General features: G+C 41.9%; 2 protein-coding genes across 7 annotated transcripts in view; one reads left to right on the top strand and one right to left on the bottom strand.

The window, feature by feature from the left end:
• The window catches only part of RNF17 (ring finger protein 17), a 111,643-nt gene extending 96,027 nt beyond the window's left edge, over window positions 1-15,616 (top strand). The window contains exons 30-37 of one of the 5 annotated variants that reach the window (XM_084767241.1): window positions 745-870; window positions 3,453-3,509; window positions 6,740-6,856; window positions 8,451-8,619; window positions 9,885-10,020; window positions 13,017-13,206; window positions 14,926-15,025; window positions 15,381-15,615. In XM_084767241.1, the coding sequence (XP_084623367.1) occupies window positions 745-870; window positions 3,453-3,509; window positions 6,740-6,856; window positions 8,451-8,619; window positions 9,885-10,020; window positions 13,017-13,206; window positions 14,926-15,024 (894 nt within the window). In that variant the 3' untranslated portion in view covers window position 15,025; window positions 15,381-15,615. Of the gene's footprint in view, window positions 1-744; window positions 871-3,452; window positions 3,510-6,739; window positions 6,857-8,450; window positions 8,620-9,884; window positions 10,021-13,016; window positions 13,207-14,925 lie in introns of those variants that run through there. The other 4 variants (XR_014776390.1, XM_084767242.1, XM_084767244.1 and 1 more) reach the window with 4 other exon arrangements.
• Window positions 15,617-16,814: 1,198 nt separating this feature from the next.
• CPAP (centrosome assembly and centriole elongation protein) overlaps window positions 16,815-27,639 on the bottom strand; it is a 58,953-nt gene continuing 48,128 nt past the window's right edge. For both annotated transcript variants that reach the window (XM_084767246.1, XM_084767245.1), the window contains exons 11-17: window positions 26,243-26,327; window positions 23,096-23,160; window positions 22,563-22,673; window positions 19,972-20,112; window positions 19,817-19,901; window positions 19,616-19,736; window positions 16,815-17,167 (exon numbers count right to left, since the gene is read on the bottom strand). In XM_084767246.1, the coding sequence (XP_084623372.1) occupies window positions 16,975-17,167; window positions 19,616-19,736; window positions 19,817-19,901; window positions 19,972-20,112; window positions 22,563-22,673; window positions 23,096-23,160; window positions 26,243-26,327 (801 nt within the window). In that variant the 3' untranslated portion in view covers window positions 16,815-16,974. The remainder of the gene's footprint in view (window positions 17,168-19,615; window positions 19,737-19,816; window positions 19,902-19,971; window positions 20,113-22,562; window positions 22,674-23,095; window positions 23,161-26,242; window positions 26,328-27,639) is intronic.

Below are 27,639 nucleotides of genomic sequence, written 5' to 3'. Positions count from 1 at the left end.
TTAAGGTGTATCAGGACAGGGCATGCTGTTGCTAGGAGAAGGTACCAAGGACCCTCGTAGAAACAGAAGTGTTTGAAAGGAACGGCAGAGATATGGTTGTAAGGGCCTACAGGCACACAGGATCTGACACAAAACATGTTCTAGTATTTCCTTCTGGGTGCCTCATAGGGCTGGTTAGTAGGTACCAGATGCAGACAGATCTACCCAAAGACATTCCCCTCCCTCTGTGAGGATGTGTATTGGAGGAAGGTGGAACTGGTGGAAATGGAAAAGAATTACCAAAGAAATAGTCGAGCCTAACCAGCTGTGGACACAGCAGTGCATGGCAGTTGTGAACCGACCTTGGAGTCAGGGTTAAAGCCATTATCACAATTTCCCATTTGAGAGTGTTGATTCCTTCTGATTCCTGCCACTTTGGAAATTATTAGTTAAAATTAATATCTTTGCCTCTTAACCTGTCCTTAGTATAAATTAGTTAAAGATGATCCACCTGTAGTTTCTAGTCAGTAACTGTTAAATCTATATGGTACAGATATGCACACAGATTTCCATAAGTCAAAGAGTAGAATTCCTGCTTCATAATTGGCCAAAATGTCAAGAAAAAAATTGTTTGCAGTGAGGCACTACAGAGTACTGTGTGGCTGTGCTACTGTCAGAAGCCCGGCTCCATATTTGCTAACTATAAAAGCCTGGGCCTGAGTGAAAGTCTTTACAGTAACAAGTCTTCATTATTGAATTTTATAGGAATTGCCTGAAGATCCATGGGGGAAATTGTCTGTTCATCTCTATTTTGATGGGATGTCACTTTCTCATTTTTTGGCCCATCATAAATGTTGTACTTTTGAACATTCTGAGGAAATATTTAAAGAAGTAAGTAAACTGTTTTCCTATAGATAATACATTTGATTCTAAAATGCCACACTGTCTTACACCGCAGAGTCTTTTGATATGTCTCCTGTAGCTCAGGTTGGCATTAAAATCCTAATCCTTGTTCTTCCTTTAAAAAATTCCTCCAGCTACTGGGATTACAGACAGATGCCACCACACTCAACTCAGGTCTGAAATATGACCTATGTACCTGACCTGTTATGGGGATCTAAGATGAGAATTTGCCAATTCTTTTATAAAAAAATAATTATGGTTTATATGTACTGAAAAACATTTCATTTACATTAAACCTCTATTAATGTTTCTGTATCTTCTACCCTAGTAAGGTATCTTTATGTTAGCTAGTGTTGTTGAATTTGAATATGAGCTGCACTGTATAAAATCTGAATAGAATTTCATGCCAGTATCCACATAAAATGTGTCTCTTTACTTGAACTAGAAGCCAAATATTTCAAGATGAGTATCCCTAAAGCTAAAACCCAAAATATGGTGATCTCAAATTGAACATGCTTTGAGTGCCAAAAAATACTGAGAATCAGCACTCAGGTTTTAGCTTGGCATGATGGAGCAGGCCTGTAATTCCAGCATTTGCAGGTAGAAACAGGAGTGCTCAGAAGACCAAGGTTATCCTTGAACTATATAAGTCAGTTCAGGGTCAGCCTGGGCTACATGAGACCCTGACTCAGAAAATAAAATAGGATTTTTGTTTTTATTTTTAAAGTTTTATTTTTTTATTTTTAAGTTTATGGATGTCTTGCCTGCATATATGTCTGTGGACTATGTGTATGCCTAGTGTCCCAGTGACATCATACCAAGGGTGTTAGACTGGAGTTACAAGTGCTAGGAATTGATCCCAGATCTTCTACCAGAGCAACTGCTTTTAACACTGGGCCATCTCTCCAGCCTCTGACTTGCTTTTAGGCACTGAAGATAGAACCTGTGGTCTTGTGCATCCTAAGCAGGTGTCCTACCACTGGGCCCTGCCTGAGCATTCTCTTCTACTTTTGAGACCGAGTCTGGCCATGCTAGCCTTCACCTCACTCCGCAGGCTGGTCTTGAACCCTGGTACCACTTTCCGAAGTCAGCTAGCATTCACCTCTTGGAGCATTTCAGATTATCCAGATTAGGAATGCTCAACCAATACTAGCATAACTAGCCCAAAATCTAAACAACTGCAAAATCTAATTTGTTCTGGGGTCAAATATAAGGGGTATGAAGCCTTTGTAATTTGCTTCCCATTTGCCTTCTCATGGGGCATTTAGAGCCATGCATTGCACTTAGCTTCAGTAGTTCTAGTAGCCTGGAGTGTGTGTGTGTAGGGGTGGTGGTGTGAATGCGTTTGGGTGAGTGTATAAACATGTGGTGTAGAAACCAGAGGACAAGTTGAGATGTCCTCTGTCTGCTAGCCTGGAACTCAGCCTGACTGAGGAGGCCATCCACGCTGCCAGTGTTGGATTACAAGCACACACCACCACGGCTTCCTTACATGAACTCTCAGCACTAAACTCCAGTCCTCACACTTGGAGGGCATGCACTTTACCAGCTGGGCTGTCTTCCCAGCCCTGGTGATTCTGCTTTTAATGGTTTTGGTGTTTTATACTTCAAGGTGCTGAAAACCTTCAGAGAACTCTGCACAATAACAAATCACAAGATAATTGTCTCCAATCACAATTCACTTGTTAAGGTTTTTTTTTTCTTTCTTTTTAAATTTTAAATTGCATTTTATTTATTTTGGGTGCATGTGTGTATACACACGGATTCTAAAGTACATGTGTAGGGTCAGAGAACACTTTCAAGTTGGTTCTCTTCTTCCACCACATGGATTTCAGGAGTCAACCTCAGGGCCATTGGGCTTGCCAGCAGACACCTTCACTGCCTGAGTCCTCTTACCTGCCTCTAGTATTATTAATGTATTATTTGAGGAAATAGCAGATTGCAAGCAAATACTGAGTTTGCTGCCAACAGGAAATTCCTTTCTTGTGCTGGGAATGAGGTGAGTGGCAGGGAGCTTGCCCCACTTTAGTGAGATGGGTGGGTCTGAATAGCAAGTTCAGGCCAGCCAGCGCTGCACAGTGAGACCCTGTCTCAAAAAATAAGAAGTAGGAAGCCCACTTCATCTCAGACAGAAGCTGTGATGTCACTTTGTGCCTCTAATCCTCAGTACAACTGTTTCTTTAAAGCAGGGGCGGGGTGTGTGTGTGTGTGTGTGTGTGTGTGTGTGAGAAGAGAGAGAGAGAGAGAGAGAGAGAGAGAGAGAGAGAGAGAGAGAGAGAGAGAGAGAAGTGCTGTTTATCACCGCAGTGTTTATAGTTAGTCTCTTCTAATTGTGCTCTTACAGTAAATCACCACTGACATGTTCAGCAAAATCCTAGGGATTCTTGGAATTGGAATATAAGTAGAATATGTAAACAGTAGATATTCCTGTGTTAGTCTGACAAACTAAGTGAATGCCAGCATGGCTTTTGCAATCTTAAGTTTTGTAAAGTACAAATATGCCTTAAAGCAATATTTTGTTAGTAGATAAAAGTAAGTTTTTACTGATGAACAATACCGTATTATTTCAGAAACCAAGAGGTCAGAATGAAAAGTATGAAGATGAAAACTGGAAGCTAAGATTTGAAGTAAGTTACAACTCAGATGTTATAGAAACCTTAATCAGTAGGAAGGGTCTGACATACAGCCAGCATGATGGCGCAGCTGGCAAGGGGAACCCAGAACCCAGTGATGGAACGAGAGGCCTGACTGCTGCAGCTTGTGTTCTGACCACCCCACATGCCCTCTGGTACTTACTCATCACACATAATAAATAAAAAGTAACTTAAGAAAAAATGAAACGGGCCTGCTGGGCATGGGAGAGGCACTGGTGGAGCACACCTTTAACCCCAGCCTTTAATTGGGAGGCAGAGGTAAAACAGAGAAAGCCTGTCTCGAAAAACCAAATAAATAAATAAATAAATAAATAAATAAATAAATAAAATAATTCTATTATTATTATCTATATTCAAGTCCTTTTCAGATTTCACAATTTTTTTTTGGTGTATTTTGTAAAACAGGATCTTGCAAGGTAGCCCAAGCTAGCAGAGATATCATTATGTAGCTTAAGCTGGCCTTACATTTATAGTCCTCCTGAGTGCTGAGTACCAATGTGTACAACTTTCGCTTTAGGATATTTTATTATTTTAATTGTGTGTGTGTCTCTGTATATGAGTTTGTGCTTAAAACTGTAGATGTCTCCAGAGGCCAGAAGAGAGAATTAATCCCTTAAAGCTGTAGTTATATACAGTTTGGAGCTACCTGATGTGGGCTCTGGGAACCACACTCAGTTACTGCAAGAACAGTAACCACTGAACTATAACAGTCAGTGGTGGTGGCAGCGCATGCCTTTAATCCCAGCCCTGGGGAGGCAGAGGCCGGTGGGTCTCTGAGTTTGATGCCAGCCTGGTCTACAGATTGAGTTACAAGACAGCCAGAGCTGTTACGCAGAGAAAACTTGTCTCAAAAAACAAAACAAAACAAACCATTGAGCCATCTTACCAGCCCTCCCTCCTCCACCCCTGGTTTCTTTCAGAGCTTTTAAATTATGGTTTGGCCTTTCCTTTTTCTTTAGTGCTTTGTATGGGTTTTGATTCAGGAAGAGTTTTTCCTTGTTTGGTTTTGAGGTGGAGATTTTAGTGCCTCACAAATGTAAGGCAAACTATCACTGAACTATGCCCCAGGAAGAATTAGGCTTTCTTGGCACAATTTCATTTCTTTAGTTATAAAACATGAAGTGCTTCTTACTTTGTAAAATATAAAATTGCCAAATGGGTTTTACTTTTTGCAGAACTTTTCTATTTTGCACCCCCCAGAAATATTAAACTAACAAAATAACCAACAAATTTTAATGTGATAGCTTTTTTTATTTACTACATTTCTTTCTTTTTTTATTCACTTTATATCCTAACCACAGCCCTCTCCTTCCTCTCCTCCCAGACCCACCCACCTGCCCTGTTCCCACTCCCCCTCCTAAGAAAAAGGAGCCCCACCCCCACCCCTTACCAGCCCACCCTGCCACATCAAGTCACATTAGGACTAAGAACATTCACTGAGGCCAGCCAAGGCAGCCCAGCTAAGGGAAAGGGATCCACCAGCAGTCAACAGAGTCCATGCCAGAGGCAGCCCCCATTCCACTTTCTAGGGGACCTACATGAAGCCCAAGCTGCCTATCCGCTGCATCTGTGTTAGGAGACCTAGGTCCAGTCCATGCATGCTCTAAAGCAATCTGGTGATAGCTCAGAACATTGGGAATAGTTCTACCTCAAGACCCAGCTATACCAGTCCTGGGCATATACCCAAAAGATGCTCCACCATTATCACAAGGACACTTGTTCAACTATGTTCATAGCAGCTTTATTCATAATAGAAACAACCCAGATGTCCCTCAACCAAGGAATGGATAAAGAACCTGTTATTTTTATACAACGGAATACTACTCAGCTATTAAAAACAAGGACATCATGAAATTTATAGGCAAATGGATGGATCTGGAAAAGATCATCCTGAGTGAGGTAACCCAGACCCAGAAAGACACACATGGTATGTACTCAACTACAAGTGGACATTAGCCTTAAAGCACAGGATAACCATACTACAATCCACAGACCCAAAGAAGCTAAGTAACAAGGAGGGCTCAAGAGAAGATGCTTGAATCCCTCAGAAAGGGAGATAAAATAGACATTGGAAGTGGAAGAAGAAAGGTTACTACATTTCTAAAGAGGAAAATACTGCTGGTCTCTGTAGAAAACCTGCACCCACACCATGTATACTCCCACAGTCCTCTTGTTTGGTTTTTATTTGGGGGGGGTTGTTTGTTTTTTTTGGGTTTTGTTGTTTTGTTTTTTTGAGACAGGGTTTCACTGTGTTATCTTTGGCTGTCCTAGACAAGCTTTGTAAACCAGGCTGGCCTCGAACTCACAGAGATCTGCCTGCCTCTGCCTCCCGAGTGCTGGGATTAAAGGTGTGGGCCACCACAGCCTAGTCCTCGTTTGTATGTTTGTTTTTCCTTTATTCTTTTTTGTTTGGTTGGTTGGTTAGTTTGGTTTGGTTTTTTGAGACAGGGTTTCTCTGTGTAGCCTTGGCTGCCCTGGACTCACTCTGTAGACCAGGCTGGCCTCAAACTCACAGTGATCCGCCTGCCTCTGCCTCCTGAGTGCTGGGATTAAAGGCGTGCGCCGACACCGCCCGGCTCTTTCCTTTATTCTTTATAGAACTTAAGAACCTACTTATCCTCTCAGTGACTTTAACTTATCTCTTTGAGCGTTTCATGTGTTAACTATTTGTTTAAAAAGCAAGTAAATGATACAGAATAAGGGGGCCAACATGGATACACAGCCCTTGAAGGTATAGGCAGGCTGATCTCTGGGGATTCCAGGGTGTGTGTGTGTGTGTGTGTGTGTGTGTGTGTGTGTGTGTGTGTGTGTGTGTGTGTGTGTGTGTGTGTCTGTGTGTGTGTCTGTGTGTGTGTGTCTGTGTGTGTGTGTGTCTGTGTGTGTGTGTGTGTGTGTCTGCACGCATGCATGTGTGTGCAATTCACTCTGTACTTCACACCCAACACCACTTGTCTGCTATATTCCATGACTCCACTGTGGATAGGCATCCATGGACACCCATGCTTTTGTTTGCATAAATCCTTTTTATTAATTGAATAAAAGAATGCTGCAGATCATGAGTCATCCCACTTGCTGCTTAGACCTGTTTGTGGTATTCAGTACATAGAAGAGCTTGGTTCCTAGTAAACCATAATGAAGTTTCATGTTAATTCTCATGATTGCTATTCTGAAACTTAATTGTGTGTGTGTGTGTGTTATTTTAGGAGTTGCTTTTGCCTGAAATGGAGGCTCCCGTTTTACCACCATATCTGTCTTCACTTCTGCCTCCACCAGAGGAACTGTATGCTGTCCAAGTAAAGCATATCGTCTCACCTGATGAAGTACGTGCCAGGCCAGCTGTGGGACAGTGCTTAGGGATAGTGCGGGTGTCTCAGTCTCATACACTTGTCTCAGTTCCATCTTCTACCTATAAACAATGGGAATAGGTGGCCTTTACTTAGCCCTATTCTATTAGATCTTAAGATATTTGTTGATTCTTCAGAATACTGGTGTTTGTTAAACACCTGCTGATTTCCCAGAGTATGTTTATATGGATTTTTAAGATTTTTTAAAGTTTAGATGCATTCAGTGTTAACAGTTCTTGCCTGTGTGTATGTATGTGCACCCATGCATTCCTCATGCCCGTGGAAGCTAGAAGAGGCCCATCAGGTCCCCTGGGATTGGAGTTAGATAAGGTTTTGAATTACTGTTTTGTGGGTGCTAGGAATAGAACGTAGGTCCTCTGCAAAAGCAATAACTGCTCTAAACCACTGAGCCATCTCTCCAGCCCCAAATGTGTAACCCAAGTGAGCATTTTAAAGTGGGTCTTTTCCCCCCTGTGAATATTGAATATGTCACTCATGTTTTTCCCTGTTCCATGATTTTCTGAGCTTCTTAAAACATCTTACATTGACCTATTTATGGCATTTGGCTGTCTTCCTCTCTAAAAGATAAATTCATTAAAATGGAGGTTTAATCTCTTCTCCATTATATCTTCAGAACCTAAAAGAATGCATGATAAATAATAGTCATTTAGTAACTATTGATTGAATAAATTCACTAAAGAAAACTTAATGTCCCCAGCTGACAAGAAGGTGGGAAATGGCAAGTAGCACTGGTGTATCTTTGCCTTTACAGTCAAGTGAAGGGTTTGCGGCTTAATGTCATAGCTTGTATAACTACCATTAGGTTGTATAATGTTTATATTATTGCTCTATGACAAATTACTCCAAATTTAGCAGCTTAAATCAATATATATGGGGACTGGCAAGATGGCTAAGTGTATAAAGGTGCTTGTCTGACAGTCTGAGTTTAGTCCCCAGAAGGAGAAAACTGACTCACATAAGTTGTCCTCTGACTTCTATACGTGGGCTCTGGTGCCGTGTGCCTCCCCCACAATATAAATACATGTACAGTGATTTAATTAAAAATGCATGAAGGTAAAAAAAAAACAAATAGTTGCTTAATTAAGTCTGCCTCAAGATCTCATGATGCTGCAGCCAAGATTTTGATGGTAACTATAGAATCTGCTTCCGAAGAGTCACATTGCCAGGCATGGTGAAACATGCCTGTGATTCAAACTCAGGTGGCAGACGATTAGTAGTTGAGACCAGGATCTACATGACACCTGTCTCAGAACAAGTAAATATTCATATGACATGTCCAGAAGGCTCAGTGCTGGCTCTAGGACCCTTTCAGGGGACTGCTACAAGATTGGTACTTCCTGAAACATGCCCATCTCTACAGCCAGCCATTCCCCTACTTCAGTGTGGTCTCCTGGCTACAAGATGCTTGGCAGGACACAGGGCACTGCATGGGGACAAGTCACAGGAGCCAGGGTCCCTAAGTCCTGGCTGGAGGCCACCTGTGACTGAGTTGTAGAATTACAGACTCTGCAAAGCGTGTTTGCCTTCTCTCCCTCCTACTCCCTTGTAGGTGTATATTTGCCTTGATTCTGTAGAAAACTGTACTCAGTTTAACCATCACGGTGACATGGACGACAGTGGAATCAGCTGGGAATCAGAGTCTGAGAACCTGGAGGAAGCACTGCAGAGACTTAACAAGAATGTAGAGACTTTTCCTCCACTGACAGACTTTAGCTCAGGTGTGTTTGTTCTGAGTGCCCAGGACACGCCAGGGAGATGGGTGGGTTATTTATCATGTTAACTGGTCGTTCTCCTCCTCAGCATCACACGTATGATCTCTAAATTCCAAAAACACATTTTCTAGATGGGGAGTGACCCAAATGAGTTACGTAACTTAGCACTCCTGTGGGGACAGTTTACTAGTCAGGCAAGTTGGAAATTGAGGGTAGTCGCAGAAGGATGGTTGTTTTTAAGTGTGAGGCTTCACCGCCAGCTCAGATTGTGAACGCTGACTTCCAGACTACAGTGGTATGAATCACCTGAAATGACGACTTTTGGGGTAGGTTTATCAGGATAGATTAAAATTCTTACAGCTTTCTTTCCAAACTATTCCTCACATCCTTACCAAATGCCCATGGTTCTCTTCAAAGGAAAATGTACCCACTTGCTGTTGGCAACCCCTGGATACCAAGAGTGGCTGCACATTTTCCTGTTGGGGCATAGAGCTGTCTATTATTGGTCTTTGTATATCAGAGTATGTTTAAGCAAAGGAAAAATATATCAGCACAACTTCTTGCCTGGTCTAATAGCCTTCTGATAGGCCGTAACTTTTTTGGCTGATTACGGCTCACAGTTCCTGTTGCTTGTAATGTTCTTCCTCAGACTGGCTGTCACAGTCAAGGTCTCTTGCTCAGGTCTCCTTTATCAGAGGCCTTCTCCTGCCTCTCCCAGCATGCAGCAGTGTCCCCTCCTCCTCACCACTTTACAGAAGCAGTGTCAGCATGTCCACTCAGGGGCATCAGCAGCAATTGGAAGGGCACTGTACAATTGGTCTCACAGTTACCAACTGAGTGTAAGAGTATCTCAGCAGGTGGGTTTTGTGTAGACACACTTTACAGTCCAGAAGGAAAAAAATTCTTCCTCATTCATACCTCCAGGGGAGTCACAGTCCAGCATAATGTAATTTCTGTATCTGAACATACATGGTTTGTTCATTCATAGCTACTTTATGCCTGAGGTTGTTTTTCTTTTCTTGGCAATGTGACCTCACCTGTGTGGAAGCGGGACTCTGAGGATGGGCAAGTGCTTTTCTTCAAAATATAACCGTAGACATTAGTAAGAAAACTTGATAAAGTGTAGGCAGAAAAGGAGAAGCCACCACAGTATTCAGTTTTGGGTAGTGACCATATGGTTACTTTTTTTTTTTTTGTACTTTTTATATTAAAATTTTTGGAAGAAAATCAGTAACAATTCCATGATTTGTTCTCCTTTACTGTCTTTCCAGAAATGCCTTGCCTCGCCGAATATGCTGATGGTTTGTGGTACAGAGCCAAGATTGTTTCCATTAAAGAATTTAATCCTTTGTCTGTCCTGGTACTGTTTGTTGATTATGGGTCCACAGAGAAGCTGACAATAAACAGGTAAAGGAAACGTTGAATAAGGTGCTTTTTAAAAAGCATATTTGTGTGTGTGGTATGGCTATGTAGGGAGCATGTGCTTACGCAGAGGTCAAAGGTCAATATTGGTGTCTTCTGTTGCTGTCCACCTTGCTTTTTCAGACAGAATCTCTAACTGAACCTGCTGTCCATTTCAACTAGATTGGCTGGACAGCAAGCCCAGGATCAGCTGTTGTTTCCATGGATGCTAGGGACCCAGACTGTAGTCTTCCTGCTTGCACGGCAGGCGCTTTACTCTTGGAACCATCTCCCCAGTCCTCAGTAAAGGTTCTTTGTTTTTTTCTGGGATGGGAAGATTAATTAGAACTATTTCTTGGGAAGATTTTTTTGGGGGGAAGAGACAGGAGGGGAGGCTTGATTTGTTGGTTGGTTTTTTGTTTTGTTTTGTGAAACACTCTGTGTAGCCTTTGCTGTCCTGGTACTTGCTCTGTAGACCAGGCTGGCCTTGAACTCACAGAAATACACATACCTCTGCCTCCTGAGTGCTGGGATTACAAGCATGTGCCACTACCACCTCATTTTAAAAGAAAAAAAATATTTTAAAAGTTTATAAGATTAGTAATTTCTTCTTTGTGCCAATAATTTATGAAAATATCTTAAATTCTAAGAGACTGGAGATTTTACAGGACCTCACAGCCAGAATTATCATACACCTTAAACCCATTTAAGACTTGAGACTGCTCCAGGCACAGTGCACACGCCTGTGATCCCAGCACTCAGGGAGGTAGAGGCAGGTGGATCTCTGCAAGTGCAGGACTTGTGACTGCTATTTGACCATATATTCAACTGCTTGTTTAACCTGCCTGTAAGAGAACAAAATAACAACCAACCTTCCTTGCCTGGGGTTTTCCATGTAGTCAGCTTTTACAGTGTAAGTTAATGCATAGCTTTAATCTTTTTAAAATATATTTTATTAACTTATTCATATTACATCTCAATTGTTATCCCATCCCTTGTATCCTCCCATTCCTCCCTCCTTCCCATTTTCCGCTTACTCCCTTCTCCTATGACTGTGACTAAGGGGGGCCTCCTCCCCCTGTATATGCTCCTAGGGTATCAAGTCTCAGTAGCCTGCTATCCTTCCTTTAATCTTAAATTGCGTTTGCTTCCATGTGCTATGATAGGTCATTTGTTAAGAGCAACCTACAGCTATTGCTTTATTTAGCACTGTGCGTTATCTGTGCCAGTTGGTGTCAGTTACGTTTCATCCCTCATAAAACTGTTACAGATGTCTATGAAGTATCCCTCCTTTCATCTCCATGTGACACTTCTATTCTATTGAGTAAACAGACACACAGGGACAGACAGGCTCATAAGACAGCACCCAGGCAGGCCCAGTTTCAGTCATACAACAAAGGCATGGGGAGCATCAAGTAGAGAAGTCAAAGCGAGGCTCACTTTCGGTTAAATCACTCCAAGTGCTTTTCTTGTTCTTAATGCAACACCAGTACTTTGTGACTGAGCTTTGCACTAATACATCAAAACCCATGTTTCATTAGTTTTGTATTTATTTTATGGGTCTAGGTATGTATACACACAGGTCATAATGCATGTGTTGATGTCAGAAGAAAGTCCACAGGCGTTATTTCTCTCCTCTCATCACATGGGATCCTGGAACTGAACTCAGGTCTTAGGCTACTCAGCAGCAAGCCCTAAGCATGCTGAGCCATTTCACCATCCCAGATTGAGGGTTTTTATTTTTATTTTTATTGTATATTATGTTGGTTTATGCATATTAGTACAGGTGTCTGAAGAGGCCATAGATATTAGATCCCCTGGAGATTGACTTACAGGTAGTTGTGAGCCACCAGACATGGGTGCTGGGTCTTCTATAAAAAACAGCAGGTCTCCTGCAAAAGCAGTACATGCTCTTGACCACTGAGTCATCCTTCCAGTCCCCAAATTACGAATTCTTACTACAGATTTTTATTTTTTTAAGATATGCATAAGGTTTATCATCTTAGTATAAAATTAAATGACTTCTACCTCCAGCCCCCAAATTAGGAATTTTGTTTCATTCTGTTTTGTTTTCGAGACAGGGTTTCTCTGTGTAGCCTTGGCTGTCCTAGACTCACTTTGTAGACCAGGCTGGCTTCAAACTCACAGTGATTTGCCTGCCTCTGCCTCCTGAGTGCTGGGATGAAAGGCATGTGTCACCTATTATTTTTTTTTTAATTTAATTAAGATTACAACTCAATTGTTATCCCATCACTTGTATCCTCCCATTCCTCCCTCCCTCCCATTTTCACCCTATTCCCCTCCCCTAGGTCTAAGACCGAAGGAGACCTTCTCCCCCACTGTATGGTCATGGAATTTTTATTATAGATTTTTATTTTTATAAGATGTGGATAAGGTTTGCCATCTGAGTATAAAATTAATAGGCTTCTAAATACATTCACAATTGACTTTACACTTTGCATATCCAAACATTTTTAATCAATCTTCACAGAAATTTTGCCCGTTGAGTAAAATGATGCTCCATTTTACCCTCACTTCTGTTCCTTCTGTGCCTAGTCTTAAAGCATTTGTGTCTGTCTCAACTTTAGACACTGTTTATGGGCTGACACCAGGACTACTTTTATTTTTCCTATTGTGAGCAAGACTGTAATTAACACAAGTACAGAAGCCTTTGTTGAGAGCAACTTACAGCTATTGCTTTATTTAACACTGTTCATTATCTGTGCCATCTGTTACAGATGTCTATAAAGTATCCTGAGACCCTGTTTTCAGTCATGTGGGGTATATACCAGAGATGGGATTGCTGGGCCACACTCTCTCTCTCTCTCTACTCTCTAAAGAACTCCCACATACAGTTCTCCACAGCAACTGGACCATTGCACATCACTGACAGTGCCCAAGGGAGTCGGCTTTTCTGACGTTTCTTGGCTATGCCCTTGCTGTCATTTGCCAAATCCAGTATCATGAAACCTTTCTCCTGTTTTCAATCTCTTTTGTAACAGACTACGTCAGATTCCTGTTCAGCTTATGCAGTACCCAGCCCAAGCCATAAAGGTTCTCTTGGCAGGGTTTAAACCTCCCTTAAGTGACTCAGAAAAGGCCAGAATACCATACTGTCCCAAGTGGAGCATGGAAGCATTATGGACTATGATAGACTGTCTCCAGGGAAAACAACTTTATGCTTCCTCTGTGGTAATTATGTCTTAATTAGCCAAATTATTTTGAAGCTATTTCCGTAAACCCTATTAACTTTGTAAAGCGTTTTGCTTCTGCTTAAGAAATACTAGTTAAAGCATTTAAAGCTACATAGACTGTATCAGTTAAGGCTAGTTAAAATATTTTTATGTGGAGCTTGGGATGGAACTCTACTAGCAGCCCGTAAGTTAGTAGACACAGGTGTAGGTGATGCTCACCTGTCATCCACCATTCAGGACATGCAAGCAGGTGGGTCAGAAGTTCAAGGTCATCACCCTGAGCCCTGTCAAACCCACCAAAGGAAAATTTAATTTTAAAAAACTTCATTATCCTAAAGGGATAAGGATTAATATAAAATAATAAAGATGCATATCCTATCATTAAAGAACTTCCAAGTTAATGAAAAACAAACATGCATACCACTAATTAATTTGAGGTAGAATCAAAGTACAGTAGAGGTATAGATAACTGTGTAGGCTGGGAAGAAATGTAAGAAATGACTGTTTGCATCCGAAGAGATGTGGAAAGGTGTTCAAGAAACTTCTTAGGAGACATTCAAGTAACTCACTAAGTAGGAGGTCCAGAAAGTGTTACACAAGCTGTGTCCTGAAAGCTGGGGAGCTATAGTCAGAGAAGCCTGAACTGCAAGGTGGCTAGATCTACAGCAGAGCTCCAGGTCGGAGCTCAAGGGCTAGGAGCACACACTTGCTGCGCTTGCAGAGGAGCCCAGGTCTGGTTCCCAGTGGCTCACAACAGCCCACCCCAGTTCCTGGGGATCAGATACTCTCTTCTGAGCTTGCTAGCACTGTATACACATGGTGAACTTAGATACGTGAAGGCAGAGCACTCACGTAGGTTAGTTCTAAAGATTTTTTAAAAGATTTTAAGTTTAGCATATCACACAGTAGTAGCCCACAGGCAAGCAGGAACCTTGTTTTGTTTTTGCATAGTGTTCTAGAACTGGTCATTTTTTATCCTTACAGGCACGTGCACAATTTGTTTCTGTGATGTGGCTCAATATTATAAAACCCAGGACTCCCAGACCTCCTCCTTGACACAGCCTGAGTAGAGAGGATGATGCATAAGGCTGAGTTACCCTTGGTCTTTAGGACTGGTGTTCAGGCCCGACTGCGTTCTCTGCCAGGTGCTAGGACAAAGAATCCTGTATACTGCCTTCCACAGAACCAGACAAGGCTACTATGACTAGAAAATGCTTTTGGAAAACTGATGTATGTTGTGCACTAGCATGTACATAGTTCATGAAGGGTGTTTTAAAGAAGTCAGTGAAAATACAGACAGGCCAAGTATTTATTACAAATATATTATTTCTTTACCTCTATGAGTAACAGCCAAATTTTATTATATGCATAGCAGATCCAGTGTGTGGTATATAAAATGTAAAGGAGAGCCTTGGGCTTTCATTAGCTTTAATAGAGGAGACTAGAAGGAAACCAAGATGCCCTCTGAAGGCAGAGGCAGAGAGTGAATTAGTCTTGCACCTTCCTCCAGCGACAGCGACAGACAGGACGGAAAGGACAGCAAAGACAGATTGTGTTTCATTTGTTGGTGGGGTGTTTTGGGTGTCTGTTTGTTTTGCTTGTTTTGTGATCATCCTCTTCTGCCTCCTGTTAGGATTACAGGTGTGTTACCACCATGTTATAAGTGTGTACCCAGCTACATTATTATCTTCTTGATAACTGTATCTTTCCATTTTAGGCTCAGGAACCAGAACAAATAGTGACATTATATGAAAATGAACAATACCCAGTTCATATGTCCTTGGTAGAAATGGGGCTTGCAGATAAAGATGAATGATGTAAGTGCACTCACCCTCGGTTGCCTGTGGAGTCAGCCCATGTGTGCCTGTACATGACTGCTGTGGCAGAGATGAATGTTAAATGGCTTATAAAAGCATCTAAGTCTCATTTCTCAAAAGATGAAATTCGACAAGAACTCTTCCAGATTTTGTTGCCTGATACCTATCAACAACCCTTGTATTTGTAAAGACAGTCGGGAATGGCTGTCATGACTGTCCTCGTACTGATGGGTGGGGCAAGCAGAGCACAGTTGCATTCCCAAGTAGCAGGCAGAACCACTAGAGACCCAGTCAACCAGCTAGAATTGAAGAAAGCATCAAAGCAAGTTTTAAAGTAATGCTTTTTGTTTTTCAGGCATACAAGAGCACCTGTAGCAGTCCAGAAAGAAAAAAAAAAGTTTACTGTTAGATTTGTACCATTTCAGGTTTGATTTTAACTTGTTCTGCAGTTGTATCTTTTCCCTCCTTTAGTCTTGTTAAATTGTTAAAGAATGGTGTAGGAGGAAGTTTATATTTTCTTTGAAATATTTTTGTTTTTACTGTTTTCAAAATAAAATTGAGGCATATAGAAATTTTAGTTCATGTTATTAAGATTTTGCTTAAACAGCAGAATTGTTGAAGGTCATGAAATGTCTCCCCCATTACCACTGCCACTCCCTTACAAGATGAGTATGCTTGAGTTGATGTTTATAATTTTGCTGTACATGAATCCATAAGAAAGACTGAGTAATGGGAAACCTAGATAACACTTTGATTCTGTTTGCATTGCCCATCTGAGTGCATGTTCTTATCATTAGATATATCTGTGTGTTTATAGGGCCCTTATACATGTGAGAGGTTTTCTCACATGTGCACAGTAGTGGGATTTGCTGGGTCAGGGGGCAGTTGCTTTTGAAAAAGAAGTCAGTGAAAATACAGACAGGCCAAGTATTTATTACAAATATATATTTCTTTACCTCTATGAGTAACAGCCAAATTTTATTTTATGCATAGCAGATCCAGCGTGTGATATATAAAATGTAAAGGAGAGCCTTGGGCTTTCATTAGCTTTAATAGTTTTAAAGTTTATGTCTTACTCTAATATCCTTCCACAGTGTTATATCTTACTCTAATATCCTTCCACAGTGTTAAGTAATATATTTTTATTTTTTGTTTTTCACATTCAGTTCTTAATCACCTAGAGCTGATATTTGTTAACAAGTAATCATCAATACCTATTGTCCTAGTTATAAACTCACAGTAGGCAGTTTGCACTTTTTTAGAGCACGCTTGCTTGTGCTGGCTGCCACCTCTCTGGTAATAAGATGAAGGAGGCTGTGACTGGTTCACACCAGCTACTTCTCTGTTTCTGACAAGTTACATAGCACTCTGGTTGTAATTCATGAGAGCTTTCATCTAAGAACTGGCTGCAGTACTGTAGTGACACTCACTTTTTAGTTCATTCTCTGGAAACAAGGATTTGATGCTCTTTTACCTCTTGGGTTTCTTATTTTGAAAACCTGCACAAACCATGTATGGTGGTGCACGCCTTTACTCAGCATTGAGGGGACCAAGGCAGGTGGGTCTCTGAATTCACGGCCAGCCCAACCTACACAGTATGTTTCTGGCTACTCAGTGCTACACAGTAGGGCCCAGTCTCTAAAAAACAAGACCAAAAAAAGCAAAGTTGTTTAAAAAATAAACTGTACATAGTTTACAGCAAAGTAATAACCTTTGGCTCTTCCTGACTGTAGAAAGACACATACAAAGGAGGAGCTGCTTCTGTGTTTCTAAGAATGTAGACCAGGAAGAGACTCTGCAGTAAAACTTTAATTTTAAAATTCAAACATAATTTACATTTAGACACACACACATTATATAAATTAAACGATTGAACACATGAAGAAATGTATATACTCTGAACAGAAGAGCCACTTAGTGTTACCTCATGATTAATCCCACAATGATCTCTACAATTCTGTGTCCATTACAACATTACCATCTTTGTCCTTCACTCTAACCCGGCCAGATGTGTACTTCGTCTCTTGATGACCATTTGCATAGACAGTTTTAACAGTCCCATCTGGATATTCTCTTCTCTTGAACTGGGCAGTATGGAGCTCTCTTTGCCCATTATTAAACTCTATGATTTTGTTGCCATCACTGTAAAATTTAAACCAGAATATAATTCCTTAAAAATGTGTATCAACAAGAGCTGGTCATAGTGGTAGGTACATGACTGTAATACCAGCCCTGAGGAGGCTGAGGTCTGAGGACTGGAGTTCAGGTCCAGCCTGGGCAACACAAAAACCCTGCCTAGCTCTGCCAAGTAGAGCAGGAAAGAGCTCAGTGGTAAGTACTAGCCTAGTATGCATGAGGCTTTGGTTCATCCTCAATACAATGGGAGAATAAAAAGAAAAGAAACATACAACAGGAATGCTAGCTAAAAGGAGCCTTTGATTCTGGTAATTATTCTCCAAAAAAGACTCATTGGTCCTCTTTCCAATACAATTGCAAATTCTGTCTGCAGTATTTCATCTCAGTTCCAACTACTAAATTAGCTTTTACATGTGGCCATGAAGTTTCTCTTATTGAATTTACTTTGTACTTTTACTATAAATGTTTAGTTTTTTGTTTTTAAGTTTTAGATTGTCTAAATCCAAACAGACTAAAAGTCTAAAAAAGACTTTGTTGTTGTGACAAGAGTCTCTTTATGTAGCCCAAAACTGGCCTGCAACTTGCTATGTAAAGTAGGCTGTCTTCAAACTCTCAGTGATCCACCTCCCTCCTCAGTTCTGGGATGTTAGCATACCCAGCTCAGAGTGGTCACTCTGTTAAAATTTAGCTATTCAGGTTCCTTGGAGTAAAGTTAGGATGGCTCTTTTTCAATAAGTTGAAGACCACCTGAGTACTTTGAACAACAACAACAACAAAAAAGTCAGAATATGAAAAAATTAACACCAAGCAGATTGCTGGGCATATGTATGGGACATTCATAGTGAATTTTCATGGCCTGGGGCTATACAGACTAAGATTCAGCAGTTTGAAACATATTACAGAATCATCATGTGCCACATACATGTGAGACACAAAATCTATCCCAAGAGCTGCTTCCCCTGGGGGGAGAGGGGCGCTCCAGCACAGCTGCATCTGAACAAGCCAGGTGATTCAGTGGTACACTGCAATTTGAGAACTACTGCCCTAAAGAAAGAAATAATTCTCACCAAACTAATAACACCTGGGACTTGCTCATGAAAGTCTATGTTGAAAGCAGTTAGTCTATGTTGAAGCATGGTACAGAAATTTTCTTTACTTCTCTGCTTATTATGCAAAACTACTGTAAAAAAGAAATCCTAAATTTTTTCTAATGTTATCCAATGTATAACAGACCTCTAATTTTTTTTAACAAACTGCTATTTATTTGTGTATGTATCAGATTTCTACACTAAGGGGGAAACACTACAGTGACTATAAGGAATTGCTGTACCACCTGAAGTAGTTTTAGCTTTCTTGGCCAATCTGTATGACCAGCTTCACGCTGGCTAGTATATTAGCTGTTTTCAAAGACAGAGTTACTTAGTTGTCATATCCTAAAATAAAGGGAAAACTCAAAATCAGATGTAGCCGACCTTCACCAGGACGGTGGTTAAAATGATGGGGTAAGCAGCTCTGCATCATCAGGTTGGTTAGGATGTGCCCCTACAATCTTAGCGTGTGGGATTTGATGGCAGAAGGATCGAAGTTCAAGACCAGCCTGAGCCACAAGAAACTCAGCTTTAAAAAAAGTTTTTTTATTGTATATCGGGCATCCAGGGACCACATAAAATTAACTTTCAAAATGTAATGTTCAGAAAGACAAAGGAAGAGCTTGCTGATTTTTAAAGTTTGGATCAAATATGCCAAGAGATTAAAACTGTACCAAAGTGGACAGAGGGGTTGATAAAGTAAAATTACAGGCAAGATCGGGACTACAGGCACACACGTGAGGACAGCGTGGCTTCTGTGTTTCATTCTGTTTTCAAGGTTCACACTAAACCTTTTTTTAAATTTTAGTTTATTATAATTTATTCAGATCACATCCTCACTTTTATCTCTTCCTGTTCCCACCCTCACTCCCTCTTCCCCTCCCCTAGACTCTAAACAACTTTTTTTTTTCCAAGACAGGGTTTCTCTGTGTAGCCTCGGCTGTCCTGGACTCACTTTGCAGACCAGGCTGGCCTTGAACTCCCAGTGATCCGCCTGCCTCTGCCTCCCGAGTGCTGGGATTAGAGGCGTGTGTGCCACCACGCCCAGCTGACTCTAAACTTCTAAACAAATGACTCCCACTCTCTTCCTCTCCTGAGTTCTGTGCAGCCTCTCTCTAAACGTCACAGTGCAAGCATGTGTCTCACATGTTTAAAGTGTCTGTCTCAACTCATTGAAAATTCAAGTCACTGACACATTTTGTTTCGTATTTGGGAGGGTGATGCTTCCTTGCACGTAACAAGTTCCAACTCAGATCTTCATGACTGCACAGCAAGTGCTCTTCCCTACTGAGCCAGATCCCCAGTCCCAATTTTTTTTTTTAAGTTGAACCATGAAAATTGGAAACAGACTTAAGAGGTGCCATACCGTTGTACTCGGACAACTGTGCCATCTGGAAAGATGCTCTCTTCTTGACCATCAGCAAATAAAGTCTTAATGGTCTGGTCAGGAAATGTGATTTCTTTTCTTCCATCTGGGAAATGCTTTTCTGTTTTAAAAATAATTGTTATCAGTATTTGTTTTTGAAGGAAGGCTAGCATTAAACAGAGGAGGCAAAGAAGTTTGTACCTATTTGTCCACTTGAGAAATGTAAGACTTGCAGGCCTTCTGGGTATGTGGTGTGCGTGGTCTGGGCAGCGGCATAGTAATAGACCTGCAAAGACATTTCCTGAGTCACCCTCGAGAGACGGCACAGCCAGCAGCAGTGTCCTGAGCACACTCACCACTCTCTCATCCGGCATGACCTGCTTCACATCACCATTGAAAAACGTAACAGTGATGCTCTTCCCATCCGCACTCACTTCCTTCCGAGTTCCATTGGGAAACAGGACAACCCGGCTCCCATTTTTATAAACCTTTTCTACCTAAAAAGACACAAGGTGATTATCACTAGGTAAGATTTCCTCCTGACACCATGCAACAAAGATACGAAGAATGCCTTGCCTGTTTACACACATCCAAATTCTCCACAATAGACGTAAAAAACAAATTTCTAAAATTAAAAGTAGAGAGTAGAAAACACCTTTATTTCATCAGGTTTTGTTTTGTTTTCTGAGACAGGATTTCACTGTAGCCTTGGCTGTCCTGGGCTCACTTTGTAGACCAAGCTGGCCTTAAAGTCAGAGAGATCCGCCTGCCTCTGCCTCACGAGTGCTGGGATTAAAGGCGTGCGCCACCAACAACCACTTTTTCTCGGCTTTTTATTGTTCATATTCCATTTATATTAACAATTCATCTAAAATAAAATCTCTCATCAACTTGGTGTCCTATAGGAGACTCATAAAATATGGTCATTTGACTTTATTCTCATCAGTCCTCAGGGTTAGACTGAACTTTGACGTTATTTCAGTTAAATGAACAAGATTAAGATGTATGAAACAGATTTTTCTGCAAACATATGAAAAATATCCTTACACACCTCCCCAGACATCATTATGTCCCTTTTCACCCCTCCCTTTAATCAGCACACCCACTTTCTCCACTTAGAAACTTCTGTAAGGACAAGAACATTCAGAGGGTAAAGGCACTTGCTGCCAAGCCTGATGGCCTGGGTTCTCAGGACACACATGTTGTGTATGGAGAGTACCAACTCCTGAAGTTGTACTCTGACTTCCTCGATTGTTCTGTGGCACACACAGATAACTAAGGCCAGGAACAAAGTTACACAGGCTAGCAACAGGCCTGGCTCCAGAACAGAATTACAAAGACCACAGAGGAGAACATGTGAGAGGCCGTGCCGCTCTGTGTTAAAGGGGTGATAGTCCTCCTTTTGCATATCACTAAATGTTCAAGCGCCACAGTCCTGAAGCTAAGTGCCACTGCAGCCGGCAACACCAGCCCTGTCACATACTACACAACAGTCACTGATGGGCCACATGCTTAACATTCTCCCCGATTAGTTTAGTGAAGCTGGAAAACCTGGCCCTTTGCATCCTAGCTGCCATCATGCACAGCATCATGTTACTTGTGTTTTAGTGACGGTGTAAGCCTGTGCTGACAGCTTCAGAAAAGTACATCCCACACAATTATGTAAAGTACATAGTCTTCAATAATATAAAACAGCTATGTTGCTGATTCATGGGCTTTCTATGCTTTTATAAACACCATTCTATGTGTTTCCTTCACACATGATATTTATATCAGCACACATGGAGTCTCCTGTGCTTCAGCTTATTTGCTGCCCTTTGTTCTTCTAAGTCCTCAGAACAGTGGCTCTACCATATACACACCTATGTCTGCACACACACCCTGTGTACACTTAGACATAGACATGGCATACCCACCTCTACCATATACACACCTATGTGTGCACACACAACCTGTGTACACTTAGACATAGACATGGCATACCCACCCCCTACCATATACACACCTATGTCTGTACACACACCCTGTATACACTTAGACATGGACATGGCATACCCACCCCCTACCATATACACACCTATGTGTGCACACACACCCTGTGTACACTTATACATAGACATGGCATACCCACCCCCTACCATATACACACCTATGTCTGCACACACACCCTGTGTACACTTAGACATAGACATGGCATACCCACCCCCTACCATATACCCACCTATGTCTGCACACACACCCTGTGTACACTTAGACATAGACATGGCATACCCACCCCCTACCATATACACACCTATGTCTGCACACACACCCTGTGTGCACTTATACATAGACATGGCATACCCACCCCTACCATATACACACCTATGTCTGCACACACACCCTGTATACACATAGACATGGCATACCCACCCCTACCATATACACACCTATGTGTGCACACACACCCTGTGTACACTTACACATAGACATGGCATACCCACCCCTACCATATACACACCTATGTCTGCACACACACCCTGTATACACTTACACATAGACATGGCATACCCACCCCGGTCTGAGGTAGGTCTCATTTAGGTCTCTGTGAGCACATTCTAAGATATTCATACAATAATACAATCTGTAACAATGCAGTTCTCAGAACAGGTCCTGCTGTCAAATGACAAGTGGCACTCTTTTCAGAGTCTAAAATCCTTATTTTAATGCTATTTTTTATAGCACATTTTTTGATAACTTTTTTTTTTGGTGTTTGTTAGAGAATTTGTTAGTGTTTTGCCTGCCTGTGTGGTCATGTGAGACCCCCTGGAACTAGAGTCACAGACAGCTGTGAGCTGCCATGTGGGTGCTGGGAGCTGAACCAGAGTCCTCTGGAAGGGCAGCCACTGTAACTACTGAGCCATCTCTCCCGCCCCAACACTCATTATTTTAAATGAATATGGTTTACCTTTCCATCCGGATGACTGATTTCTCCCTGAATCTCTTCCTCATTTTCCTCATTTTTATATTCAAGATCTGGGAAGTTCACTGGTTCAAGAGGCTCTCTGGGCAAGGCAGCCTACAATATAAGACATTTTAAGCAGTTAACAACCTGCACCCACTAAATTAAAACCCAGATTCCAAAACTACATTCTATAGAGTCCATGGCTCATGTTTGTTGTTATATTTGAAACATTTACAATGTTAAATAAAAACCTTTTTAAAAAAAAATATTTATTTGTTACTATGTATACAGTGTTGTGCCTGCATGTAACACCTGCACCCCGGAAGAGGGCATCAGATCCCATTATAGATGATTATGAACCACCAGGTGGTTGCTGGGAATTAAACTCAGGACTTTTGGAAGAGCAGCCAGTGCTCTAAGTTCCTGAGCCGTCTCTCCAGCTCCCAGAAGCCCTTCTTCATACCTTTAGAAATTTAACATCCACTTCAATCTTGAATAAGGTACATTCACATATTTAACTACATAAAAAGATTTACTTGTCCTTTATCCGAGCTGCCTAAGTCACGAGGAGGCACAGACTTGGATCTTCGAGCCGGATTCCCTGTTAGAATATAATTGTCAGAGTTAGTTTTAATACTTAGTGAAAATGTTTAGCTTATTGGTCTGGTAAACAATTTCCTTTGGGGGCCAGTGAGAGGGCTCAGCTGATAAAAGCACTTGTCCCCAAGCCTTGAAACATTAATCCTTGGAACACACATGGTAGGAAGAGAGAACCAACTTCCACAATTGTCAGCTGCCCTCCACATGAGTACAGTGGGACACACATACCCACACTACACACAAAATAAAAAGTTTGCTTTGTCAGTGCTGTCTTATTTAACCCAGCTGCCTTGTTTTATTTATGTGTATGTGGGAGTCTGTCTGCAGATATGAATACACTCTGGCATGTGAGGGCATCATATCCCTTGTAGCTGAGTTACAGGTGGTTGTCAGCTACCCAGAGTGGGTGCTGGGAACTGAACTTAAGTCATCTGAGAGCAGCAAATTCTCAATCACTGAGCCATCTCTCCAGCCCATTACCCTATGTAAACCATCCCCCTTAGAGTCCAAACTGCCAGCGTTGCCAATTCTATACCATAATGTATTTAGAAAATACATCTGAAAAATCAGTATATGGAAGATGGAAGGCAGAGCTAAAAGAGGGGAAAAAAGGAAGAGCGCAGAGGCTTGCCATAGGTAACCAGGGCTCGGAGCTAGGAGGATGCTTGCTCCGTCTGTATAGGGCACAAGAAGAATGTCATAGGCCAAGTGTGCAAATTTTACCTGTCACATCATCTCTAACCTTTAATCTCCGCCAGAGATGAGACTAATTCTCCCCTTTTTTTTCAGGTGAGGAAACCAAGGCTGAGAGGATAAATTACCAAATCTACAAGGCAGAACCAGAATCAGAGCCCTGACAGTTCATTACATACCAAATTTAATTCTCTCAATTATGATCTGACATGAAACTGAACCCTCTATCTACAGCTGGACAGAGCTAGGAGACAGGAGCATGCAGACTCCTAGGTGCAGGCTCACCATCTGCAGTACTGTACACACAGACACATGGGACAATAGAGACAGATAGCAAGTGGTGCAGGAACAGCCAGACACATTCCACAGGCAGTGTGGCTCATAGCCTAATAAGGGAAAACTGAAAGCACAGGAGGCTGGAGAGAAGGCTCAGTTCAGAGTACTTGTTGCTCTTCAGAGGACACAGGTACAGTTTCCTGTGCCCATGTGACAACTAATAACACTCTGCAACCCCAGTTCTGGGGAATTCAATGCCCTCTTCTGGCTTCAGCAGGTCCAGGCAGACATGTTTCAGACATACATGCGGGTGGAACATCCATATATTTACTTTAAAAACAAAACAAAACACCACATGCAGGGAAAAAAGAAGCCCAGCAACATTAAAATAAATTGGGTGCATCAAAAGAGGTAATGAGTACACACAGACCAGCTTTAGCTTCCCCGCAACCTCAAAGCTAGCCTAAGCTACGTGAGACCTCATCCTTAAAAAAAAAAAAAAAAAAAAAAGGTTGACAAGCAATAGGCTGAGAAAAGATTTTTGTGACATAGGTAAGTTACAATCGTTAAAGACATTAAGTTATTTTCCTTTAATAAAAAAGGAAACTCAGGGCTGAGGAGATGGCTGAGCTGCACAGCACCTGCCTTGCACACATGGGTTTCAGTTCCCAGTAACATAGGCCAGGGTGGGACCCATGTAGCTAATCAGCAAAGGCAGTGGTGTTCACTGTATTTAAATGGTCAGGGAAATGCGCATTAAAATAGCAGTGACAGATACACTCACCCGGCTGGCAAAAACTGCAATCTGATGGCACCGAGTACTAGACAAGTATGGAATGAAGGACTTTCCTAGCTATTGAAAGTAGAGCTTTCATATCAGGGCTAGGGATGAAAATGCAGGCTGCTAGCAGTGACCTTGAGTCAATCTAGACAACTCACATGGGAAGAGCGAAACTACTTTCCTATAGCCGTTTTCTCAATCCATGTGTTTGGGCTCACAATAAATACAAGTAATAAACTTTAAGAGTGTACTAGCATGTTTTGGAAATATTTTGGTACAGTCTATTGGCATTAGAAGTCCTCTACCAGTTGTCCAGTTATTCTAGGCCTTGCTATGTACCTAGAGAAACGCAAATAAGAATGCCCACAGTATTGCCAACACCACACACCAATTCATACAAGTGAATTTGTTAAGGCTGGAGAGATGGCCTAGCAGTTAAGAACACTGGCTGCTTTTGCAAGGACCTGGGTTCAGTTCCCAGTATCTACATGGCAAACTCTTGATAATTACAGATTTATAAGTTGTGTAGGCACATGTAGTTTAAAAGAATAAATAAACATGGAATGCTCTCAGGAGCTATCTGAGGGGTAAGGCTGACATAGAGACCCTGAAGCAACCCCCAAAGGGCTCAAGTTTCTCCAGCAACCTCATGAAGTGGGAGGGAAGGGCTGCAGCGCAGCTCCACAGGAGCACTCAGTTCTGACAGCGCTTCTCACAGCTAAATGAACACCGTGCATATTTTTTGACCTTTGTCTTGTCTATAAATTATAACAGTTACTATTTGTCCACACTGTAAATGAATCCTTTCTCCTTTACCAGCTTGTTCCCTGACTTCTTTTATTTGGTTTTGTTGTTTTGTTTTTCATTTGTTTGTTTTTCTTGCACTGACCTTTTAAAAATAATTTTTATATGCATTGGTGTTTTGCCTGCATGTATGTCTGTGTGAGGGTGTCAGATCTTGGAGTTACAGACAGTTGTGAGCTGCCATGTGGTTGCTGGGAATTGAACCCACGTCCTCTGGAAGAGCGGCCAGTGCTCTTAACCACTGAGCCGCCTCCCAGCCCCTCCTACTTCTTTTGAAACAGAAACTAAGGCAGTAGCTTATATGCTAGTGATGCAGAGGCTTCAAAACCACTAGTGTTTAATTCCATGACTATAATCCTCTCTCCTCCTGCCCCATCCACTTCCTTCTAATCCCGTCTCACCTGGCAACCCAGACTGGCCTTGAACCTATGGTGAGCCTCCTGACTGGTAGGGTAACAGGTGTGTCACCCTGCTCAGCTCAGATTACCTAGTAAGTTCTCATATATAAAAGAGCCGTGCAGCCCCTTACCTTGTGCTGGCAAATAGTTTTTCTTATATTTTTCTACCTGGGCTCCCGAAGAAACATGACTCTTTTGGAACTGAGCTGATGAATTCTATAATAAGAGAGATAATTTTTAATATAACTGTTAGTCTACACTTCATGACACTGAGTAAAATTAACTCAGTTAAGAGCTGTTCATCTGCACTCTGAATTACATGAGGTCAGGTAAAGTAGTGGCTATCTAGGAATGAAACACAAACACACACACACACACACACACACACACACACACACACACACACACACACACAACGTCCCTCAACCCAAGACACAGAACAGACCTTCATGTCAATCAACCTCCTTCCACCAGCTGCCCACGTGTCCCCACTGGTTCATGAAGCTGCCTGACACTCCCCCATCCCAAAAGTCTGTCCCCACCAGCAGCCCTGTCAGGCCCTCCCCACCTCCCTGGTGCCAGTGTCCTTGGTATCTTGACCTGCCCCACCCCCCATCTGTGCTCTGTCCACCCTCAGCTATGATAATCCCAGAACTTGCCACCATCAATTCTAACAGTACCTTCAATAAACAGATGCACAAATCACAATTCCAAAGTAGTCTGTTTACAAACATCTAGACTGTGGGGTATTCCGCTAAACAAATATCCAAGAATCTCTCTAAAAAGTCAGGGTTGCAAAAGCCAGGCGAGGTGGCGCACGCCTTTAATCCCAGCACTCGAGAGGCAGAGGCAGGCAGATCGCTGAGTTCGAGGCCAGCCTGGTCTACAAAGTGAGACCAGGACAGCCAAGGCTAACACAGAGAGACTCTGTCTCGAAAAACCAAAAAAATAAAATAAGATAAAAAGTTAGCGTTGCTTCATAAAATGCTAAATTTTTTTGTTTTGGTTTGGTTTTTTGTTTTGGTTTGGGGCTTTTTGTTTTTGTTTTTCGAAACAGGGTTTTTCTGTGTAGCCTTAGCTGTCCTGGACTCACTTTGTAGAACAAACTGACCTTGAACTCAGAGATCCGCATGCCTCTGCCTCTGCCTCCTGAGTGCTGGGATTAAAAGTGCACCACCACACCCCGCAAAATGCCAAAGTATTGAAAGGCTAGGAGGCCATGATTTCTACAGCTCCTTTCAACTGCTTTGGCCACACAAAGCATGGTGAGATTTCACAGCAGTCAGAGCAGAGTAAGTCAGGGCCTCATCACGCCTCTTTGACCTCTTCTCCACTGGAAACTTCTGTGATACAGTATGGTGGAGAACGAATGGATGTCTCTTGTAGGACAATGTATCCTGTCTTTCCAGATCAGCCTAGAGCACACAGCCTGTTGATGCACACATTTGCTATGTCCTGTGCATCTGTAGCCTCTGGCCTTCTGATATGGCTTACACTCGTGGTTTACTACAGTCACTCTTACACACTG

The sequence above is a fragment of the Acomys minous genome (genome assembly GCF_964271855.1).
Source record: "Acomys minous genome assembly, chromosome: 18".
Lineage (NCBI taxonomy): Eukaryota > Metazoa > Chordata > Mammalia > Rodentia > Muridae > Acomys > Acomys minous.
This window is presented reverse-complemented; position numbering and strand designations above follow the sequence as displayed.